Source organism: Urocitellus parryii, chromosome 4, assembly GCF_045843805.1.
Source record: "Urocitellus parryii isolate mUroPar1 chromosome 4, mUroPar1.hap1, whole genome shotgun sequence".
NCBI lineage: Eukaryota > Metazoa > Chordata > Mammalia > Rodentia > Sciuridae > Urocitellus > Urocitellus parryii.
This window is the reverse complement of record NC_135534.1, coordinates 50195064-50218254: the sequence shown is the minus strand read 5'-3', so window position 1 is coordinate 50218254 and position 23191 is coordinate 50195064. Positions and strand designations below refer to the sequence as shown.

General features: G+C 35.1%; 1 protein-coding gene across 1 annotated transcript in view; it reads right to left on the bottom strand.

Moving 5' to 3' along the window:
* Positions 1 to 22482, bottom strand: part of Btbd10 (BTB domain containing 10) — a 57747-nt gene extending 35265 nt beyond the window's left edge. The window contains exons 1-2 of the mRNA XM_077797541.1: positions 22333 to 22482; positions 3171 to 3328 (exon numbers count right to left, since the gene is read on the bottom strand). Of these exons, the coding sequence (XP_077653667.1) occupies positions 3171 to 3271 (101 nt within the window). The 5' untranslated portion in view covers positions 3272 to 3328; positions 22333 to 22482. The remainder of the gene's footprint in view (positions 1 to 3170; positions 3329 to 22332) is intronic.
* Positions 22483 to 23191: the final 709 nt, after the last annotated feature.

Here is a 23191-nt window from a genome sequence, read left to right as displayed (position 1 = left end):
TTAATTTCCTGATATAAATGAATCCCTTTCCAACTGCTCCTTTTCCCTTTTTTCTTGTCTAGAAGGTAGACATGATGACTAGAGCTATAATATCCACCTTGTGACTATAAGAGAAAAGCCAAGCAAAGCAGAGATTTTTAATCCTGATATATCCTAAAGCAATTAAAAATACTCAGCCATCACCTACCTCTAGATTTTTTAGGTACAAAAAACTAAATCCCCAACTTAGGCCAACGTTTAGTCTGGTTTTCTTTTACAAACATCCCTAAATAAAATCCATAATATTCAAAAAAGTAGGTAGATGCACAAATAAAACAAAATCGGCCACAAGTTGGTACCTTCAAGCTGGGTAATGGGTAACAGGGATTCATTATACCTAGTAGATTATGATAAATTATTTAAAAATTGAGAAAGAAGCTTTTTTATAAATTCCAGCTATGCCATTTATAAGTTCAGTGGCCTTGGTCAAGGATATTAGCCTAACTGTTTTTATCTGCCAAATGGAGACAATAATAATATCCAGAGCTCTACTTTCAGATCTGGTCAAAGTAATCTCCTGAAGGTCCCTGGCAGAAATTTCCTCCATCTACCTTAATAATTAATACTCTAATCACCTTAGGATTTTCTCAAGCCTTATTTTTTTTAATTTATTTTAGATGTTGATGGACCTTTATTTTATTCATTTATTTATATGTAGTGCTGAGATTCGAACCCAGGGCCTCACACTAGGCAAGCCCTCTACCACTGAGCCACAACCCCAGCCCTCAAGCCTTATTTTTGATACTGATTCATTCTCTGAACTTTACAACTCAATACCACTATTTAATTAGTTTGAGTACTCTAATTGTTCCGTATGTGAATATTAAAGCATTTCCAAGCAGTACCCTCATATTCTTTAAAATTTCTCCTAAACTAAGGGAAGATTCTCAATAAAAATTTGCTAATGTTTGTTTTTTAAAACCTCTTAGTCAATCAGTTTATTATCAACTCCCAGCAGGTAGGTAGTGCACACCTGAAATCCCAGCAACTCTGAAGGCTGAGGCAGGAGGATCAAAAGTTTGAGGTCAGCCTCAGCAACTTTTTAGCAAGACCCTGTCTAGATAGATAGATAGATAGATAGATAGATAGATAGATAGATAGATAGATAGATAAGGAGTTGATCAATGGGAGAGTGCCCCCAGGATTCTTCTATTACAGGTATAGAAGGAGGGAGAGAGAGGGAAGGAATAAATAAATACACAAGTAAGTAAGTAAATATTCTGGGGACTAGGGATGTAGCTCAGTGGTAAGAGTGTTTGCATTGTATGCAGAAGGCCCTGGGCTTGTTCCCCAGCACCATAAAAGTAAATTAGTAACTAAATAAACTCCCAAAGTAAAATTTTTTTAAAAGTCAAACCATACTTCCAAGTATCCTATGTTTCTAAATGCATAGGGACAAGAGGTCTCTAAAAATAAGCTGTTCTTTTGGGGCAGATTTTTTTTACAAATTAGGTTTAAAGTAATCTCAAAGAACTTCATGGTTTTTACATAAGATAATTTTTAATATCAATTTACTGATATGTTTAATTTCCCTTCAATGTTTTTCATTCAAACAACCCTAAATATTAATGCAGCCTGCCTTACGAAAGGATTAAAAAATTAATGAAAGGCTGAGGATGTAGCTCAGTGGTAGACAACCTGCCTAGCATATACAAGGCCCTGGGTTCAATCCCTAGCACTGTACGGGAGGGAGGGAGGGAGCGAGGGAAGAAATTGATTAATTAATTTACCAATGCTACAACTACCAAGAAGAACTGTATTTGTTACTGAAATCAAACAGCAATGGAAAAAGCACTGAAAGTTTTAAAACGTTTTTCCCACTGTATGCATGTAGCTTTTATAAAGCAAACAATGGCTTACTTCCACCCTCATCACCTCTTTAGTATATAATGTAGCACTGTATACATGAGCAGAAAAATATTGTGAATTAGGAAGGATAATATACAATTCACCTGTATAATAAACACACAAGAGTAGATAAAAATATAACCTCACACAATCCAATGCCTCTTTAATCTCAAAGACTAAGTAATTATCCATGAAACAGAGAAAAAGAACTAATGCCCCATTTGGAGAACACACGTATACTCACTAACTATAAATAAAACAAAAAACTTTGACATCATTTGGCATGTAATTATAAGTTAATAAAGTCAACTTCACATTAACACTTACGATCTTATCCCATTAAAAGTCTGCAATTTCAGTGAACTTCTTGCCAGGGGACTTAAAAGTATCAATCACTCATGTTGCTTAGCTGTAATACACAGTTTAAAAGTACCTAAAGTATTTCTTAAAAATTACAAAACAGATTTCAATATCATGGCATGTTTTTTTCAAGAAAGCTAGTATTTTTTATCAGTCATCAGGAGAATTTTATATTCTAGTTAGTTAAATATTCAATAATATCCTCTAAGCAATATTCACCCAGCAAAATCCTCTATGAAAACATGCTTACATACCTGTAATATGTGAGGTTTATAAGCTGTCAATTAATATCCTAAAATTTCAGATCACAAAGTATTGTAAATGAGGTATTCCTCATTTAGTCTCACAGCACAAAATGATAGTTTTAAAAAAAACATATAGATAAGCAGAAACTTTTGAAATGAATTTCATTTCATGCATCAAACTTTAAATGAACCAGAATGGTCACTCCAAAAAAGACCGATTTTCCCATTAGGATCAGTATGGCAGCATAATATAAATTCATACAGTTACAAATGTATTGAGGAAAACACTGACATAAATCTATAAATTATCATGTGTAATCTGAACATATAATAAACTTAGAATACAAAATAAATTCCTATAGATTTTAAAATACAAAGAACTAACTGGTTTTGCCAGAGATTCCAATTAAGCCAATTATAATACTCGATCATGGAGTCAACTAAGATTTTAACATAATTTAGAGATAGAAATAAATCTTAAAACAAATATGAATATAAAAACTTAAAAAGAAAGAACTGTTTCTCTGTAAGCTAATTAAGGAGAAATATAAACATGCACAATATTTTGTAAACCATTCCCCATACTCTGACAGGACTTGCCACAACCAAATGCAGTAGTAGTCTTTATAATCAGTTTTAGCAGAGCTTTGATATGTGAAATACATATTTTCTACCTACCTTGAATGTTTATAAAGTTTACGAGGTCTACTATGCAATTTCCGATCCCAATTCTCTGGATCACTGGAGTTACTGTCATAGGGATGAGGCCGTCCTGCCATCCCACTTCAAGTTTCCTCACACTACTGCTTTGAAAGCACACATGTAGCACCCATAACCTACATAAGAGAGTAGTGTTGACCTTTAAATCTATTCCACTCAGAATAAAATAGCCATAGAATTTTACATACTTGATATTATTATGACATATTTTAAAAGTGATGAATGGATCATAAAACACTAAATATATAAAGTGCCAAAAATCAGATTACCATAAGCCCCAGGAGTCTTTTTAGGTACTTTTCATATGACTTATCTATTAAATTTGCTACTCCTATATAACAGTGTACCATTCATATCTAGTATATATATTTAACTCCTATTTAGATAGTCATGTTTCCAAACATGAATATAATACCAAAAGGCAAAAACAATTCCATAGAATGATTTATTTATATAAATTTCACTTGGAACACATTTCTTAATGACTAAAAAATAAGATGCTTAACAAAGCAACTAGTAAGACCAAACAACAATGTTATTATTTCTTTAACCAAGTTAAAGAAGCCAAATAGAAATTTAATTCCTGCTCAAAAAATAAATCTATGTAAACATCCTTGTGTTCACTTACAGTGCAATTACCACAAAAAGGTGCTTTATTAATACAATTCATACACTTAACATCTTTTCATATGTTAGGCCTGTGACTGTTAAATCTACCTAGTCATATAAAATTGTAAGAAAACTCAATAGTGTTATGGAATACCTAGACTATACATTTTTAAAGTATATTCACATCTAATTTAATTTTCACATTCACCTTGCAAGGTAGACATTATAATTTCCATATAAAAAACAGCAAACATCTTTAGAATTTCGGTAACATTATCAAAGTTCACAGTATCACTATTCAATAGTAAATACTACTATTTACTCTTTATACTAAAAAGCAATAAAAATTTAGTATACAGAATAGTCTTGATCTTGAAAAGTGCTCAGAATGAAGTATTTGGTTGAAAGTAGATCAGCCTGGGGCAGCAGCACCTGCCTTTAATTCCAGCAGCTTGGGACGCTGAGGCAGGAGGATCAAAAGTTCAAAGTTAGCCTCAGCAAAAGCAGGGCGCTAAGCAACTCTAAGCAACTCAGTGAGACCCTGTCTCTAAATAAAATACAAAATAGGGCTAGGGATGTGGTTCAATGGTTGAGTGCCCCTGATCAATCCCCAGTACCAAAAGAAAGAAAGAAAGTAGATCAGATTTGACTTTCAGAGACTGTGAACACCAAAAGAAACCAAATGATAAACTTTGTTCAAATTTTTCTGACCAAATAAACAATTTGAACAAAGTTATATAAACTGGTCTAGAACCCAGGTGTCTTGATGCCTGCTCTTAAATACTTACTTTTTCTATACTTTTGTTAAGTTGAATTTGATGGAGAAAAGTAAGGAGAATCATACATAAAAGTCAAAGGGAAGTCCCCAAATCAGGAAAAGACCTTCCTAAATTTTATGTGATATTCCAGTATAATTTCACAGAGAATGCCAAAGACAACTCATTAAAATTTTGAATTTTATATCAAAAACAGTAAAATAAATGGTTTTATTTTAGATAAACTATTTTTCTATGATTTTTCCTCATGGTTACTTCATACCTTCTTTCCAAAAAGTTGAAAATCATATAATAAATTAATATTTCAATAATATATAAATATTTCAATGAATGAAATAAAAATAAAAGGGGAAAAGGAAGAATTGCACAATGGCTGGTTCAAATCCCTAAGCAAATGCTACATGATTTATTTTTTGAATGCTCCCAGAAAAGAAAATCCATTTCCTGAAGGATCACTGAATCACCAAAAATCAGTTATTAAATGAATGTAAAAACTATGAAATTACTTTGAACATAAAGATGTCAATCTCAATTGAGTTTTTAACTATGAAAATATATTTACTCTAAATAAAACTAAAAAACTTCAACTTTATATTATAGCTAATTATCCATACTGAAGAGAGAAAAAGAGAACAAATCAGAGAAATAAAGGGAAAAAGTGGCCATCAATAGAAACACAAAAGGTATAAAGAATAGTAGGAAAAAAATCAATAAGGAGGTTGATAAGTAAGATGAAGAGATTCAGCATGTTCTGTAGAATGAGATTTAGAACATTTTTTTCCTGACTTTACAGGTCTTCCAATAAATTATTCCAGGGATTAACATTTCATTCTTTACAAAGCATTTTTCCCTCTGCATCCTCACCAGCATACAAGACCATTTTTTCTCTTCCTTACATTTAACTATCAGAGATATTCCTCTGACTAGGATGGCAACAAATGCCCATTGAGAGAACAATCCCAAATCATGAGAGGCAGTGGCAAATAGGTAAGGAATAAGGTAGATTCAGATCCACTGTAACACACAAAACATGAGGGAAATGCCAAAGTTTTCCTAATTTGATCCTACTGAAAATAGTGAGCATATATTTATTGAAAGTAGTGAGCAAGCAAAAAGAAAAAAAAATGTTTAATATTCAGATAAAGGCTTTTAAAAAGTCAATTTAAAAAAGCATATTCACATTTGATTTGTCAAAAAAACCCTGAAGTATTTATTACCAGGTGAAAGATTTCTCCCACCCCTCACACCCAATATTTATGGGAGTATAAGCAGACTAAAAAGTGAAATTCAAGTTGAGATATCCCGAAAAAACATGCATGTGTCTATACATGTTAGTGTATTTTTAAATTTTATAACTAACCTAAAGATAAAACTAAATGGTTAAAAGGTAACTGATATACAATATATACTATTTTGTGCCATACTCTGTGACTTATATTTGTCTGACTTCACTCATTCACTCATTCAAGCACTTACGGAGCATCTATTACAATACGCCAAGCCATCTGCAATATGCTGTCAGACATTATTTCTCAAAAAACAAACAAAAACCTCATTCAAGTAAGAGAAAAATGACACTTCTCATGACCTGCTCTTGAGTCTCTCATCTACCTACAGCCCCTCTACTCAAGTCTTTGCACTGTTAACCTACCATTTCTCCCCATTAAGTCTTGGTATTCTTTAGGATTTTATCTTCCTCAGTGGTTGCTTGGGTCCAGGGAATCAAAAGACAAAGAAATGAAGATAAAACATCAGAATTAGTTTTCCCACCTCTATTTTCACAATCTCTATTTCCATTATCACCATCTGAATTCTTCAACAGGCTTCCCAAATTGCAAACCAGTCTTGTTGTTTTGGCCTCCCACATCAGCTGGAGTCATCTCTATTCACCAAGTTAGAAACTTTGAAATCATCCCTGACTTCTTATTTCCCTACCTCAAGTCTACTTTTTAAAAAAAATTTCTTTTTTGACTCTGTTCTCCCTTTCATTCATAAGTCTGCTGCTGACTTCATTTAAACCTCTGCCATCTATCAATAAACCTCTTGGCCGACTTCCTTACCACCATTCAGTTGCACATTTGCTCCACTGTAATCCAGACTTTCTTTCTATCTAAAAATTCTTAATGACTCTCCATTTCCTATACCTAAACTCCTTAACATAAAATGTTCCTTCAAAATATGGCACTTGAACGCCTAAGGTCCATGACATATTAGGCAAACTAAAATATGCTCTTTGGCTCTTATAATCATCAAAAAAAAAAATGCTGGACTACTGAAAACAACATCTCTAGAAAGAATGTCACTGTTCATTTTATTTTTAAGACAATGAAAATCATGCAGAAATCACCTGTACAAAAGCTGAAAAAACTGGACTTGTTGATTAGGGACATGTGTTCCTCCAGATTACCAAAATTTAACTGAGAAAAGGTGATTCAATTACTTTTACTTATCTCGGATATTCTATCTCAACAAGGAGGGGCAGGAGTTATAAAAATCTTTAAAACAAAGGTAACATAAGTGTTCCCTGGGACACTATTTACAGATATTATTAATGACAATGATCTATAGAAGGATCTTTTTTTTTTTAAAGTAACAATGTGAGACAGGAATTTAGCAATGAATCTCAAAAGGGGAACCGCCCTTGAACCACTGTAATACAAAACAACTTGTAAGCAACCCAGACTTCTTCCTAGACAGTAGCTTGCCTACTGATGAAAAAAAGAACAAATACAAGGCATCTGGAGGAACTAAGTAGCAGGATTAAAACATGCAAGGGAAGGGTGAAGTACAAAGAAAAATGGCACAAACTGGGTAACCTCACCCTGACTTCGGTTCTAGTCCCAGCCCCTTAGCTACCCTATAAATATAAGAACTCCAAACTAAAGCAAACAACATACTTTCTCAGTAATCGCCGATATTCCCATTCTCAAATGTGGGCTATCCCTTTATAATAAATCTCTTACCCTGCTACTCGTCCTAAGGCGTCCTTGACTTCCTTATGTAATATGTCAGGAGCCTGGAATGTTCAAGTAAGTACACAAGATCTCTTCTGCCTCTGGAGAGACCTCTTTGGATCCCCTTATGTTGACATAAGGAAACAATTCATTCTGTTCGTACTAGGTATCAATGAGCTAAGAAGTTTATATACGTCTATTTTAAAGCTTAAAACAACCCTATATTAGTCTCCTGTTTCATATATGAATAGTGGAGTTAAGATTTATATCCTATTTTAACAAAGTGCACATTCTTCCCAATGTAACCAAGCTAAGTAAAAGAAGCTCATATTTTTGTTCCTCATTACCAACAGATGTCTTCTTTAAACTAAGCCATCATGTGGCATTGTCCATCCCAATGAGACCTTGATCTATTATCATTACACAAGAGCATTTCTATTAACATGAAATGATTGGAAAATAATTCAAGTATGGTAACTGGAAAGAAAGACCTGATGACAATAAGGGAGAAAGAGTTCAGACCCAAACACTGTCATAAGCTAAACAGAAAGCCAAATATCCATTAGTGTGGGTAGTAGAGCTATGGAGAAGGTAAACCAAGACAACTCAGAGGGATAAATGTCCTAAGTTAACCTTCCTTACATAGAAAAAGAACCAAAAGGAGGAGAGAGAACCCCATAGAGTAAATGAATTACTTAAGACTGGCAGACAACAGAATGAACACATGAATGTTCATACAGTTAATTCTACCTATATAGCAAACCTTCATAGGGATCTAAATAAAAGAATACTGAAAGATCAGAAACTGAAAATCATTTGATAAGCCTCGACCCTTAGGAATGCAAGAGGGATGATACTACGCAGAAAGCCAGAAAATAGATATAACCACCATGAAAGCCTGAAACATTTCTAGAAAATATTTATAATTTCCTCATGATACTTAACCCATTTTAAATTTTCCCATGAAGTGTAACATAAATCCATAAATAGACAAGAAACTGAACACTCATTTTCAGAAGCATTAAGAACTGGAAAATTTGGAGGACTAAATACTACACAAATAATCATGAAGGACAAAAACCACCACATAGAAACAATTTTTAAAAGAAATGGAAATCAAAGGGATGTAAAAGAACAACCTCCTGCAAATGCAATCAGGTGAACTGATCATGAAAGCTTAATTCCAAAAAACAACTATTTAAATTTTTTTTTAAATTGTTTTAAAGCTATTTAGAGACACTGGCCAAACAGTGAAAGAATTTACTCCTGAAAAACTATAACTTCAAGGGACAGAATCGCAAGTTCAGTTCCAAATTTTTTTGCTGTGTTCCCTATCCCTCAAAATATGATGAAGGAAACTAGTGAGTCATACAAGATCAAAGTGGTAAAGAAAACTTCAGGGCTAGAAGTACAGATAGAAATTTCAGACAGACATACTGGAAATGAAAGAACCACAGAGAGGGGAGACACAAATTCTAAGCATAAACTCCACTTAAATCCCTAGACGACAAATGATTACACATGCATGCAGGGGAGACCTCAGGTAGCCTGCAAAAACAAAACCAGAGACCACAGATTATACCCTTGAACACTGGTGGCATGAAATCGGAGTTTGATATGTTTTTAACTGAGTGTATTTCCCAAACACATAAAATTCAACCATCAGAAAAGTGAAGTCCTTACTGGTATCTGAGAACAGAGATCACCACAAGCCGACAAGCTAGAAATAAGGAAAGAATTCCCTGAAATAAAGTACCAACAGAGAGGGTAAATTCCAAAATCTTGAGTAAAATCTCTGCTTAGATTCTTGGCTGACCACCAAATTACATAGGTGTTAGAGGGACTCTCCTCTACCCTGTCCCCAAGGAGACCAAGCTAATAAGTAGCTAAAAGAAGGAAAAAATAAGCACAGATGGAACTGCTATAACTGCAAAAGAAACAAGTTTGCAATTTGAGTACAGGCAAAGATGGTTGGTTACTTCACCTATGTGAAGTTTTTGTCCTTCATGATTATCAGGAGGCAAATCAGCAGTCACTAGAAAGAAATCCATATAAGAACACTACAATGCCCAGGTTTCAACAAACAATTATGAGACATGCAAAGAAAAGAGATAGTAAAAGGTTATCAACAAAAACTGACTCCAACTAAGCCCAGATGTTGGATTTAGCAAAGACTTCAAAACACTCATTATAAATATATTTAAACATTTCATTATAATTATGTTCAAACAAATATTGAACAATTAAAGTTCTACAAGAAGAAAACAATCTTGAATAACAAAGGATTCTCAATAGAAAAGTAAAAACTGTCAAAAAATTCAGCTTTGGGGCTGGGGATGTGGCTCAAGAGGTAGCGCACTCGCCTGGCATGCGTGCGGCCCGGGTTCAATCCTCAGCACCACATACAAAGAAAGATGTTGTGTCCGCCGAAAACTAAAAAAAATAAATATTTTAAAAATTCTCAAAAAAAACAAAATTTCAGCTTTAGCTACAAAGAACAATAAAATGAAAAACTATATGGTCACAATAGCAGATAGAGAAGAAAAATGGACATTGCTGCAGAGACAGGTAGGATATCTAATGACACAATATCTAAATAACTTAGAATCACTAATGAGACACACAACACGAATCAATGAATCTTAAAAGTACTGGGTAAATGAAATAATCCAAATTTAAGATGTCTAGAAATACCACATAAAAATGACTAGTTGCCTCTGAGGAAACACTAAAATAAAAGGGGAATTTACTTTTCATTATTTTTCCTTTTATCCTATTCGAATTTTTTACATATTGTTTTTATGATATTGGGGGACACTGTAAGAAAATATATGGACTTGCTCTACTAAAGAAATTTCCTTCTTGTTAAATTTTACTGCTTAAGTATAGTTTTGGGGTATTATTTTTACTGCTTACATATGGTCAATATGTATGCACTGGCAAAATGTTTATTCCATGTGTTCCCCATTATATAAGATTCTGAGGACAAGAACAAAATATAACTCATGTTTATGTTCCCATAGCTTAATATAACTTGTATATAAATCTTATAAAATGTTTTAAATAAGACTAAAGAAACTGGGGAGCATTTCATGTAATATAATCCAACAATGCAGAGAAAATATAAAGTAGGAAGATTTATAAGCAGTTTTTAGTTTCCAGTTGCTTCTCTTCAAAGAATATTATCTTAGCTGGGTGTGGTGGTACACACCTGTAATCCCAGCAGCTCTAAAGGCCGAGGTAGGAGGATTGCAAGTTCAAAGCTAGGCTCAGAAACTTAGCCAGGCCTAAGCAACTTAGTGAGACCCTGTCTCAAAATAAAAAATAAAAAGGGCTGAGGATGTGCTCAGTAATTAAGCACCCTCAGGGTCCAATCCCTGGTACCAAAAATAAAAATAAAAAATAAAGAATATTATATAACTACACCCAAGTTTTAGCCAAGGCATAAAGCACCAATCATCTTACTCTCAAATGATCAAATTATAATTCAATTTCTAAATTGCTCTCAGGACATATATTTATTTAAAAAGTAGGAAAAAAGGAGGGAAAGTATAACATCCCTGGAAACATTTTTTTAAGATTACCAAATGAGCCCTAAATTTTCCCAAACTAATCCTCAAAATGCTTGGTTTCTTCACACAGAAACCCTTTCAACTGTCAAGGTTTATACTTTTCTGATCTGTTACAGTGAAAATAATACTTTTATGTAATTTCTGTTCAAATTTTGTTGACTTCTTAAGGTATTAATACATATTTTTTTTTCTTTTCTCATCTCAAACAACCCAATAAATAAAAGAGTGGTGGTATAGTCCAGTGGAAGAACACCTGTCTAACATGGGTGAGACCCTGGGTTTCTTTCACAGTACTGAGAGAAAAAGAAAAAATGTTTGAAGTTTGAAACTCTTTTTAAATCTTAAGCATTTATGAAATACCTACATTACATGATTAGCATTTTAAACAACTAGCTACTGTTAAGAGTCCTAATTCTTAAAAACTTATTAAAAAGCTATATGGTTTTTAGTAGTCTAAAAAATTTATTATCATTTTGCTTTCTGCTTATGACTCTATTTTTCCTTTTCTACTATAACCAAATAGTTTTGCCTTCAAAACCTGAAATGCCTTAACTGAAGCAAATCACCTTGACATATTATTTAACATAGGCAAAGCTGTAAGCTGCTGAAGTGCCTAATTAAAGAGGATTACATTCAGCTCCTAAGAAGGCAACACTCTTTAAAAAGGCACATTTTTAAATGTTAAAATCCTTAAAATTCTTTTTTTTAACATGACAATTTTTTGTAAGTTATGTATTTTTTCTACATATAATCTTTACTATGCTGCTACATTTTGACCAATTTAGTATTTCCCTTACTTGTATTTCTTTCAGATTTTTTGCTTAACTGTTTATCTGCCATCAACTCAACAGGCTAGAAAAAGCTCTAAATATGATTCAATTTCCAGATTGTATGCTATCCTATAGAACTCTACATGATAATGGAAATCTCCTATATCTGCATTATCCAAAAAGTAGCTCCTAGTCACATGTAGTTTAATATTATGCACACGCAATGTGTATACTACCAGTGAAGAACTGAATTTTCAATTTTCCTTTTTAATTAATTTAAATAGCCACAAGTGGCTGGTAGCTACCATATTTATCAGCACAATTAGAAGCAGAACTTCCTCCACCAAAGAAGTTCTTTTCCTCCAAATGTTTCATTTTAAGAAACCTAAAATTTGCTCTGAGACAAAATACTAGTTCACAATGAGATATTCTAGATATCTTTGTGACTTAGTATTCCAGGCAGTATTCCATTTTAATTAAATAAAATTATTTCCTTATATTGAAATATTCTTTAATTAAGGCTTATTAAAATAACTTGCTTTAATACCACATAGCCAATTATCACACCAAATTGTCTCTCAAATTTAATATACAACCCATAAAAATGTCACACCCAGAAAATGAATTCTAAAATTTCAATTGGTTAACTATTTGAGCAGAAGATCCTTTCCTTCCTCACATCATATCCCCCACAAATTCCAAACTGCTAAAGAGTTCAAGTACAACAAAAAAAAAACATAAAAAGTCAAGACGAAAATATATAGGAAGATAATTAACTGATTCTCAGAATAGAGAAAGAATTGCTAAGCCAAAAATAAAAACACCTTCAAGCCAAAGACTGAAATGGAAATGTGCAATCAATCATTTTATGCCATCATTTTCAATAAAGATGAGGGAAAACATCAGGGATTAGAATCAGAACTACAGAATAGCTTTCAAAAAGTATCAGATTATATCACATAAGAATTTAAAAGTAAAAGATGACAAACTAGAGAAATGTTTATAAATCTATACTTTAAAATCTGAATACTGTAAAGGAAAAATGGACAAAGTTTCATGAACTTGCAATTTACAAATACTAATGATTAAAAAGAAGAAATAGGGCTGGAGATATAGCTCAGCTGGCAGAGTGCTTGCCTTGCATGCACAAGGCCCTGGATTCAATCACCAGCACCACAAAAAAAAAAAAAAGAAGGAAAGAAAGAAAGATTTCAACTCATTCATAATATAAGAAAACCAAGTTAAATCAGATGTTTAACCAATCAAAGTTTTGTTTTAATGTTAACTAGGCAAGGGCTAAAGTATTGGGGAAACTGTCACTCAAGTTCATGGGAGTATAAATTGATTTTAAAAGTATATACCTTGACACCAGAACTCCTACTTTTAAATTTTTAACCTAAGAAATACATGATAGGGGCTGGGGATGTGGCTCAAGTGGTAGCGCGCTCACCTGGCATGCGTGCGGCCCGGGTTCGATCCTCAGCACCACATACCAACAAAGATGTTGTGTCCGCCGAGAACTAAAAAATAAAAATTCTCTCTCTCTCTCTGTCTCTCTCCCCTCTCTCACACTCTCTTTAAAAAAAAAAAAAAAAAAAAAGAAAGAAATAAAGCCTTGGGAAGTCAGTTAATTCCTTTGCTCTCTAGGTTAGAACAAATTCTAATAACATTAAACTAACTCTCATCAGAGAGTACTTTACAAGTTACAAAATATTTAAAAAAAAAAAAAAAAACAAATACATGATAGAAGAGGGTAAGGGAGACTAATTTCCAAAAGCAGGGAACTAATTATAATACAGTACATTCTCATAGTGTTGAAGAATACAACATGGAAAATTATTACCAATAAATGCTTAAGAAAAGAGCATAGGTTATACAATAAATAAATTGACATGTTTAATAAAATGTTAACTTTTAAATATAGTTATGTGTTTCTTTGAAAGTAACTGTCATTGACTTGGATTATCATGCCATTTTCTTCTTCGCCCTTTGCTGAATGTTCCAAATTGCATCTAATACACCTTACTTGATAATCAAAAAGAAATCACTCCAAAGAAATGTAATTTCATAAGATGTTTTACAAGGTACTCATCATAAAAAAATTTCAAGGTTAATAAATGTTTAAAGCTACTGTTAAATGTTACCATAATATTATTCACTATGGAAGCAAAGATGATTAGCAATGCCACAGCATTTTTCTTCTAAAATATGACAACTGTTCTCTTTCTTAATGTTGTGAGCTTGACTAACACAAAGAGTTGCATATATTTACAAATAATTCATATGTACTATCAGACCAGTATTATGTATATACTATATACACACAAAAATGGAAATGAGGGGCTGGGGATGTGGCTCAAGCGGTAGCGCGCTCGCCTGGCATGCGTGCGGCCCGGGTTCGATCCTCAGCACCACATACCAACAAAGATGTTGTGTCCGCCGAGAACTAAAAAATAAATATTAAAAATTCTCTCTCTCTCTCTCTCTCTCTCTCTCTCTCTCTCTCTCTCCTCTCTCACTCTCTCTTAAAAAAAATGGAAATGAAAAAAAAGAGAAATAAAAACTAAAGATTAAGTTCTATTGTTTTATTCACACTATAGCATAATGAACAAGTTTTTCATAACACCCCTAGAGAGAAGTGCATGCAACCCACTAGAGAAAGCAATGGAATAAAACACTCAGAAGACTTGTAGATCTCTATTCTAGTCTCAACCTTCCTAATAACAGTATTTATTACCTACAACCTTTTTATCAAAATCAGTTAAAAGGGCTTGACCTATGTTTCACTTTTCTCTTCCAAAAAAGGAGAGCATTAATGATTTTAAAGTAATTTCAGTATTAATATTCCCACTAGTCTCTAAATATTCTCCTTTATAGGAAAGACTTAAGCAATTTGGAAAATTCAACAATAAGGAAACAAAAACGTCTCAGTTAACAATTTAAGGGAATTTCATAATTTTTTAAAGAAAACTACATGGGTTGGGGGTATATATAGCACAAGTGGTAGAGCAATTGCCTAGCCTGTGGAAGGCCCTGGGTTTGATCCCTGCCACTGCAAAATAAACAAACAACAAAAAATCCTCTAAATGAATAAATGAAGAGCTGAAAGGAGCAGATTGCATTGCTTGCTTTCCAGATGTGAGAAAAATAAAATTCAAGCCCAGAGTGTATAAAACAAACTGCCCAAAATGAAATAATTACCTTTAAAATAATGCAGCACTTTGTGTATCCCTCTAAAAACAAGAAAATCATAAAAATGTTTGTTGCACAATTTTGTAGCTGAGATTCTTTCTTAGGTAACTGAGCTTTAAATTTTTTTTTTTTTTTTGAGAGAGAGAATTTTTTTTTTAATATTTATTTTTTAGTTTTCGGCGGACACAACATCTTTGTTTGAATGTGGTGCTGAGGATTGAACCCGGGCGGCACACATGCCAGGCAAGCGCGCTACCGCTTGAGCCACATCCCCAGCCCTAAAATTTATTTTTAAGCTGACATTTAATGTAGTTAAAGCAGAAAACTCACGATAACTTTTTACTCATTTGCTATAAGCAATAATAATCAAAGATCTTAAGGGAAATAATGCAAATTAAAAATGATAAAATGTTTTTACTTTTTAGAAGTAGATAATAGTATTACAATAGATGATTTCTTTTTAATGCCATATCGTCTCTCTCTTCAATCTATTTTCTCTTTCCTTGGTCCATTTTTCTACCTGGCATTCAAATTAGGTACAATACTAAATTATCAGTCAGTGAACACCAATGTACAAAGTAAGAAAAAGAGCTTCCCATTGTTCAATGCTTATTAAAATAAAGAGAAAATAAAAATCTTTTAATTTCCACTGGAAGAATCATACTGGCAATGCTGTAAATAATCATTTGAACTTTCCCTCTCCAAATGAGACAGGCAAATGTGAATAATTTGTAAATTGATAGATGTGTTTCAAGATCACTAAGGGTAGAAAGGGTGGGAAAAAGGAGGCAATAATGCCAGGATATTATTTTCTGGGCATAAACACAAAGCAAAATGCTAACAACTTAAATTCATACATCATTTTATTATTTACATAGAATTTTATATGCTTTATTTCATTTCATCCTTAAATTCCTGGCAATTATGTTCTTGTTGTGTTAGAGGAAACAAAAGGGTCAGAGAGGCTAAGTAACTTTTAGGTCATAGAGCTAACAGTTGTCTTTAAACTCAGACCAAAATGATCCCGAATAAGGTATTCCAAGCAGAAAAATATGATTGCAACTTAAAATGACCTCAGAAAAGTATTATTCATAGTTTGTAATCAAGTAGAACTTCAATCAGTGAGTATCATAATAGACTCATCCCAGCTAAACACTAAATATTAACTTCAGTTTGTGACCAAAAATTCTAATAGATTACTCATTTAAACTACAAAAATGAAAATAAGTGCTCAACTATCTGTATTCTCTGTTCCACATTCACGGATTCAACCAAGAATCACATACTAGACTTTTTTGGATCATTATTCCCAAAACAATACAGTACAGCAACTACTTGTACAGCATTTATATTATATTAATTATTATGAGTAATCTAGAGACAATTTAAAGAACATGGGAGAATTTACTATAGTACGTTATATGCAAATACTATTCCATTTTATAAAAGGAACTTGACCATATGAGGATTTTATATGAGGGAGGAGGGACAGGGTCCAAAGCCCCAATTCTCAGATAACCAGGGATGATTATGCCATATAATGAGACCTTACACCTTTAACTAAATAATATAATTAAACTACTAATCAGGTGAAGAAAGATATTTTATCAGCAAAGATATCTTACAACCCAGAAATCTATGACATAACGTTTCATATTTAGTGTAAAATCCTTCCTCTTTATGTTCTATTTCCAGTACAGGCTAAATATCTTTTATCCAAAATGCTTGCAAACAGATATGTTTCAGATTTGAGTTTTTCAGATTTTGAAATATTTGTACCGACTCTGTTAAGCATCCATAATCCAAAAATCTGAAGTACAAAATACTGTGAAAATTGTACTCAATTTATTATATTCCCATTCCCTATATTTAACATTTATCAACCTCTTCATCCTCTCCCAGTGAGCATCTCTTTGAATTCTAATTGTTCACCTTCCATCTCTAAGTTCTTCTTTACTACCTTCTTAGTGAGGTAGGTGTCAGTTTCAAGGATCCCCAAACAAACCCGAGTAGGCCATATTAAGGGAAATGAACCCTGTACTTGTAGTCTGAACCCTAGTAAAGATTTTAATAAAGAGATTAAAAAAATTTGAATATAGATTGAGTACCTCTTGGAAATGCTTGCAACCAGAATTGTTAAAGATTTTAAATTTGGGGGGAAGGGAGCTAATTTTGGAATCTGTGGGGGGGGGGGTGTACGTACATACATACATATATACACATACACACACACACACACACATAATATGCAATATCTTGGGACTATTCAAGTCTAAACACGAAATACATAAACACCTTATATATGGGCTGAAGGTAATTTTATACAATATTTTAATATTTCATGCAATATTTAATATTTCAAGCATAAAATATTTTATGCATGAAACAAAATCTGTTTACATTTAACAATCAGACTTGTGGCATCACGTTACTGCTCAAAGCATTTAGATTTTGGAGATGTAGGACTCTGGATTTTCAGATTAGGGATGCTCAATTGCAATTCTTCCTCTATTAATAAACATCTGCAACTACCTCTTCCTCCCACCCCTTAGTTTTAGTTGAGGACCAAAGAAACTAAATAAAGAAGTTAGATAAAAATATATATATAAGAGAAACTAATGGCCAAAAAAGTTTCTTATTCCTTCAACTATAAATTAAATTTACTCAGAATCATAGGTATTCCATTTCCTCCTCCCTCACAGAGGTCCACTCTGCTCAGATGAACCTACCATACACATGAACAGAAAATGTATATCCTAAAAATTGGGAGTTTCAAAACGAACCAGAGGGCACTTTCTCCTAGCTTCTTTTTTTTTTTTTTTTGAATTTTTAATATTTATTTTTTAGTTCTCGGCGGACACAACATCTTTGTTGGTATGTGGTGCTGAGGATCGAACCCGGGCCACATGCATGCCAGGCCAGCACGCTACCTCTTGAGCCACATCCCCAGCCCCTCTCCTAGCTTCTTCAAATGCTCAATTGGGAAAGAATTTCAGAGGCTTTTTGGAGCATAGAGGGGAGGGGGACAGGACTATTTCCAAGAGAAAATTTCCTACTTTATGACTCACAGTAGAAACATGGGGAAAGGAAAACAACGCTCCCTCCAACAAGCACAATTTTCACCAAAAAAAAACAAAAAAACAAAAACCTCAGAAATGGTAAAACTCTCAGTCAATAACACCTCACAAACATAATAAATATCTCCTACTCTTTCGAATTCTATTCCAGATAGATAGAGATTGGAGCTTGATGTGTGAAGACAGGACTAAATCGAAGAAAATCAAGTCTGAAAACTCCCTAAGCAGTTCTGATTAAAAACCAAATTCCATGTAGTCTTTACATAAGTTATTACAAATTTAGTTGTAAAAAGCAGTATTCTTTGTAAAACTGAACAATAGAAAAAAAGGGTTCTTAACCATTTTATCTTCATTTTCAAAACTCTGTCCCCTCACTTAGCTTTCTCTTACCTTACTCTCCAGTGAGGACTCTCACTTTGCCCTCCAAATATCTAAGGTCCACCTCATACTTAGACCTGACATCTAAAGCTCCCACTCCCCACTACCCAACTAGGTATGAATCAGATTAAAGTACTTCTCATTAATGGGTAAATGAGTTTTAATCCACAAGGTTACTAAGCTCTACAATGCGTAAGGCACAAAATAATCAAAGTACCTATTCTTAGAAAAACTAATTAATCAAAATCAATCTTGCAATGGACAATGTATGAAAGAGACATAAGAGTGCCTGCTTTACAACACACTTTCCTCATCCCATTTGAAAACGCCCCCTCCCCATCTGCCAGGGGATCAATATTTTTTCCAGTAAAAGTGAATGTCTTGGGCTGGCATTGTGGCTCAGCGGTAGAGCTCTCACCTAGCATGTGCAAGGCCCTGGGTTTGATCCTCAGCACCACGTAAAAATAAATAAAATAAAGATATTGTGTTCAACTACAACTAAAAAGCAAATATTAAAAACAAAAGAATAAGTTAGAAAATTTTTTAAAAAAGTGAATGTCTAGGAAAGCAACATAGAATGGCACAGCCAATAACAAACATTCAAATTCTGAAATGGACTATAGAAAGACTCCAAGATTTAAACATTAGTTGCAAGTACATAAGAGTTTTTAAATCAACCAATTTCCTTACAAGATACCTATATTTAAACTTTGCTCAGAACTCTGAATAATAATAATTATATTAATAAAAGTATTATTATTTCTTTTTGGCACTGGGGATTAAACTCAGGGGCACTTAACCACTAAGCCATGTCCGCAGCCCGTTTTATTTTGAGACAGGTTCTTAAGTTGCTTAGGGCCTTGCTAAATTGCTGAGGCTAGCCTCAAACTTATAATCCTCCTGCCTCAGCCTCCCAAATCACTGGAATTACAAGTGTGTGCCACCATGCATAGCTAGAACCCGGAAAAGCCATAAATACTGACAGCCTTTCCTTCAGTTATTTCTACAGTTAAAATGCTAATATAGTAGTACCTCCTTAGACTCAAAGTATAGTTCCATGTTCCCCAGTGGATGTCTGAAACTACATATTGTACAGAATAAACCCTATATATAACTACATTTTTTCCTATACATACATAATATGATAAAGTTTAATTTATAAATTAAACACAATGAGAGATTAAGAACAATAGTAAACTGAGCATGGTGGCTCACACCTATAATTCCAGTGGTTTGGGAGATTGAGGCAGGAGAATTGCAAGTTCAAAGCCAGTCTCTGCAACTTAATAAGGCCCTAAGCAACTCAAAGAGACCCTGTCTCAAAAAATAAAAAGGGCTGGGGATGTGGCTTGGTGGCTAAGAAAGAGAGAGAGAAAACAATAAAACAGGAAAACTATAACAATATACTGTAATAAAAGTTATAGGAACACAGTCTCTCTCAAAATGTGTAGATCTTAGCAACCTCAGCATACAATTTTTTTCTCTTAAGTCAAGAACTTTGACCTTTTTTTTTTAACTTAAAAAAGCCCTAAGGGCTTCTTGTTGGCACATTTGATTGCCAACATCATTACCCCTGGGTTTAATAAAAGAAAAAGGAAAAAAAACTATCTACTGGTTTCAATTAGACTTTACATGTTCCCTCCCTAAGTCCTCCTAAAGACTGAAATTTTAAAGCGTGAACTACTTGCTTTAAACCTCTTTTTCTTTTCAGTTATAAAATACATTAATTCTGACCTATAAAACAGTTCCTAGAGAACAGAATACAACTATAAACAAGTGTGGGTTTGATTGGGCCACATGCAGTTATTTTCAATTGTTTTAATTAGCCGTCAATATTTTTAACAATCAAGAGACTGGGCTGGGGATGTGCGTGTGGCCTGGGTTCGATCCTCAGCACCACATACAAACAAAGATGTTGTGTCCGGTGAAAACTAAAAAATAAATATTAAAAAAAAAATTCTCTCTCTTTAAAAAAATCAAGAGACTGCATGTTTTAAAATTGAGTTTTCCTGTTTTCTCTTGAGAAGGCTTAAGACTGGGCCCATATTCACATACAGAACTAATCAAGTGGACCTGAAAACTTGACGTCCCTCCTAGATAAGGCATAAACTCTCCACTGGACTTCACATTTTTATTACATAACTATTACCAGAAGACATGTGAGTTTGTTACCTATAATCTCTTTTGAAAAGTGCATATATTCCAGTTTGCTTCCAAACTTCAAAGTATCCTAAATGTAAAAAATCACAAAGCAAACCACTGTTGTTTATAATTTCATGGTTAATAACTTAAAATTTTCACACAGCTTAGAAGAAAGGATGAGATAGAACAAAATTCAAACTGGTAGAAGAATAACATACAGCAGGTTAAAAGCCCATCTGAAAGCATTTTGGGGAATGAGGGAAAAAATGATATAAGAACTCAAAAACACTATTGAAACACTAGAAGACCTTCCTGATTGAACAATGTTCCTTACCACACTCCATACTTCAGAATCTCCTTTCTCTCTCCTTATGCACAATAGCAGCTATTAAGTCATAAACTCTTGAAAAATATTAGAAAAATTTCTGAAACACATTGGCACCTTCAAAAATAACTCCTCAAACACTTTTTTTTTACTAGTTTCAATTCATCATCAAATTCTTTCCCAAGTATTTTTTTATTGCTTTCTGCTTTATATTCAAATGATAATCACAGTCTCGTTCTTTCCGTTGGTCCTGGATGGGCTCGCCAATATGAAAACTTGGCCCTTGTGCTTTCCATTCTTTGTCATATCTTTTACTACAATTTCTAGTCTCTTTCATTCTAAATTTATCCCTCAACTCTTCTCTAAAAAAAATGTTATCATATTTGCATAGTCGGGGTAGGGGAAGAGGTGAGCGGGTCGGGGAGTGGGAAGCAACATCCAAATAAAATCAATAAACATTGTGCCGCCTTATTCAGATTGTTAATTTAAATAAAAATCATGAAAACTCCTGAAGTCAAAATATACTTGTAAAATAAACTCATTTGCTAAGGGCGCAAAGTAACAAGCGAATGAAACTCTTAACATGTCTGGACTAGTGACTTTTCATCATGGACTCCAAATAAGAGAAAAGAGAAGTGGGAAATTTGTTCGGTCCAGGGATGGTCACATTGGCCCAGTCACACTAACAAAATACCAAGGGAGGTCTTCCCTCCCTCAACCCTATTCCCAATTACAAGGCGTGTTAGGGCACTTGCATCTGAAGGAAGGAAAGAAGGAATCAGAACCTTTTCTATGCAAGTTTTGAAAAAGCAAAGCTTTACCATACACGATACTGTCACAGCATAAAAACGTTATTGGGGTCTCACCCTTCTTCACCTGAAGGGAGACCGCCCACCATCTTATCCCCTAAAAGGGAGACGGACAACTCACCACCCTATTGTGATGCGCCCTCCTCAGGATGTCGCTGCCTTAAGCCCAGAGATGACAGGAAAGGGGCGGGGCACCGGGTTACTCTGCCCTGGGAAGGAGGGATGAAGGAATAGCCTTCATCCCTGGGGGAAAGGCCTCCGGACTGCCAACCAAACAGCAGCACCCCCGGAAACCCAAGTCCCAACTCTGCCCCTCGGAGCTGGGTGCCGGTGGCCCGAGTCCAGAACGCCACCCACGCTCCCCTCGCCGTGTCCCGCCGCCCAGACCACTGCCACAGCAGCCCGGCTCTCCAGCCCAGATTTCGCCCTCCGCCCCTTTCCTCCTACGCCCCCGCCAAGCCCAGCCTCCCACGCCGCCCCCACTGCGCTCCACAGCTATGCCCATTCACCCCGAACCTGTAGGCCCCGTCGAGCGTCCACGGAGGATCAAGGCGAAGGCCGAGGTCGGCGACGCCTCCGGTTCCTCCTCAACCGGATCCCTCCAGAGCTGGCTGTGAGGCGGCCACTCCAGCGGCTGCGCCTACCAGAGCCGCCCGGCAGGTTGCAGGCCGGCTCCTCAGCCGCTTCTCGCGAGAGCCCGCAATCTGAAGAGGCGAGGCTAGCCGCGATCTCGCGAGAACAATGACTCTCCGCCCAGGGTGGGCGGGACGCCGAGTGCAAGCGCAATTGACGGAGCTGCACCCTTGTACCGGACGCTTACCCTAGGGGCTGACGGGGCTGGGGGAAAGACACAGTGAGTGAGACTCTTCACAGATGTCAGCTCGGGTTCAGCCGCGAGCAGTTACCCCAGACCTCTGAATCCACATTTTCCCCTTGACTGCATGTCACCGTTAGAAAAAGCGGACAGCGTCTCCAGTCCAGAGTTAGAGAAGCCTCTGGGGCTCAGTTTGTTCAAAGAAAGCGTCGCCCTAACTGAGCAAACTCCAGAATCGCCCCTGCCGGAGCAGCAAGCAAACGTAGCCCCATTGGGGCTGATGAACAGGCAGTCGTTGTGATGGGTACCCTCTATTCCTAGTATCCGCGGCTGCTTGTTTTTAAATGCTTAGTTGGCGGGAACCGGTGTGCCGGCTGAAACTATGGGACACTGCAAGTAATCTGGTTGAAGTATGCTTCTTGTAGGCAGAAGTCGCCAATAGGACTTCAGTCGTCCGGCATCACTGAGCCCAACTTTAGACTATAAAAGGTTGAGAATTAACAAAACGCGGTCTTCACCCTAGAAGCGCACACCTTGGGGGCGAGACCCGCAGAATAGGTA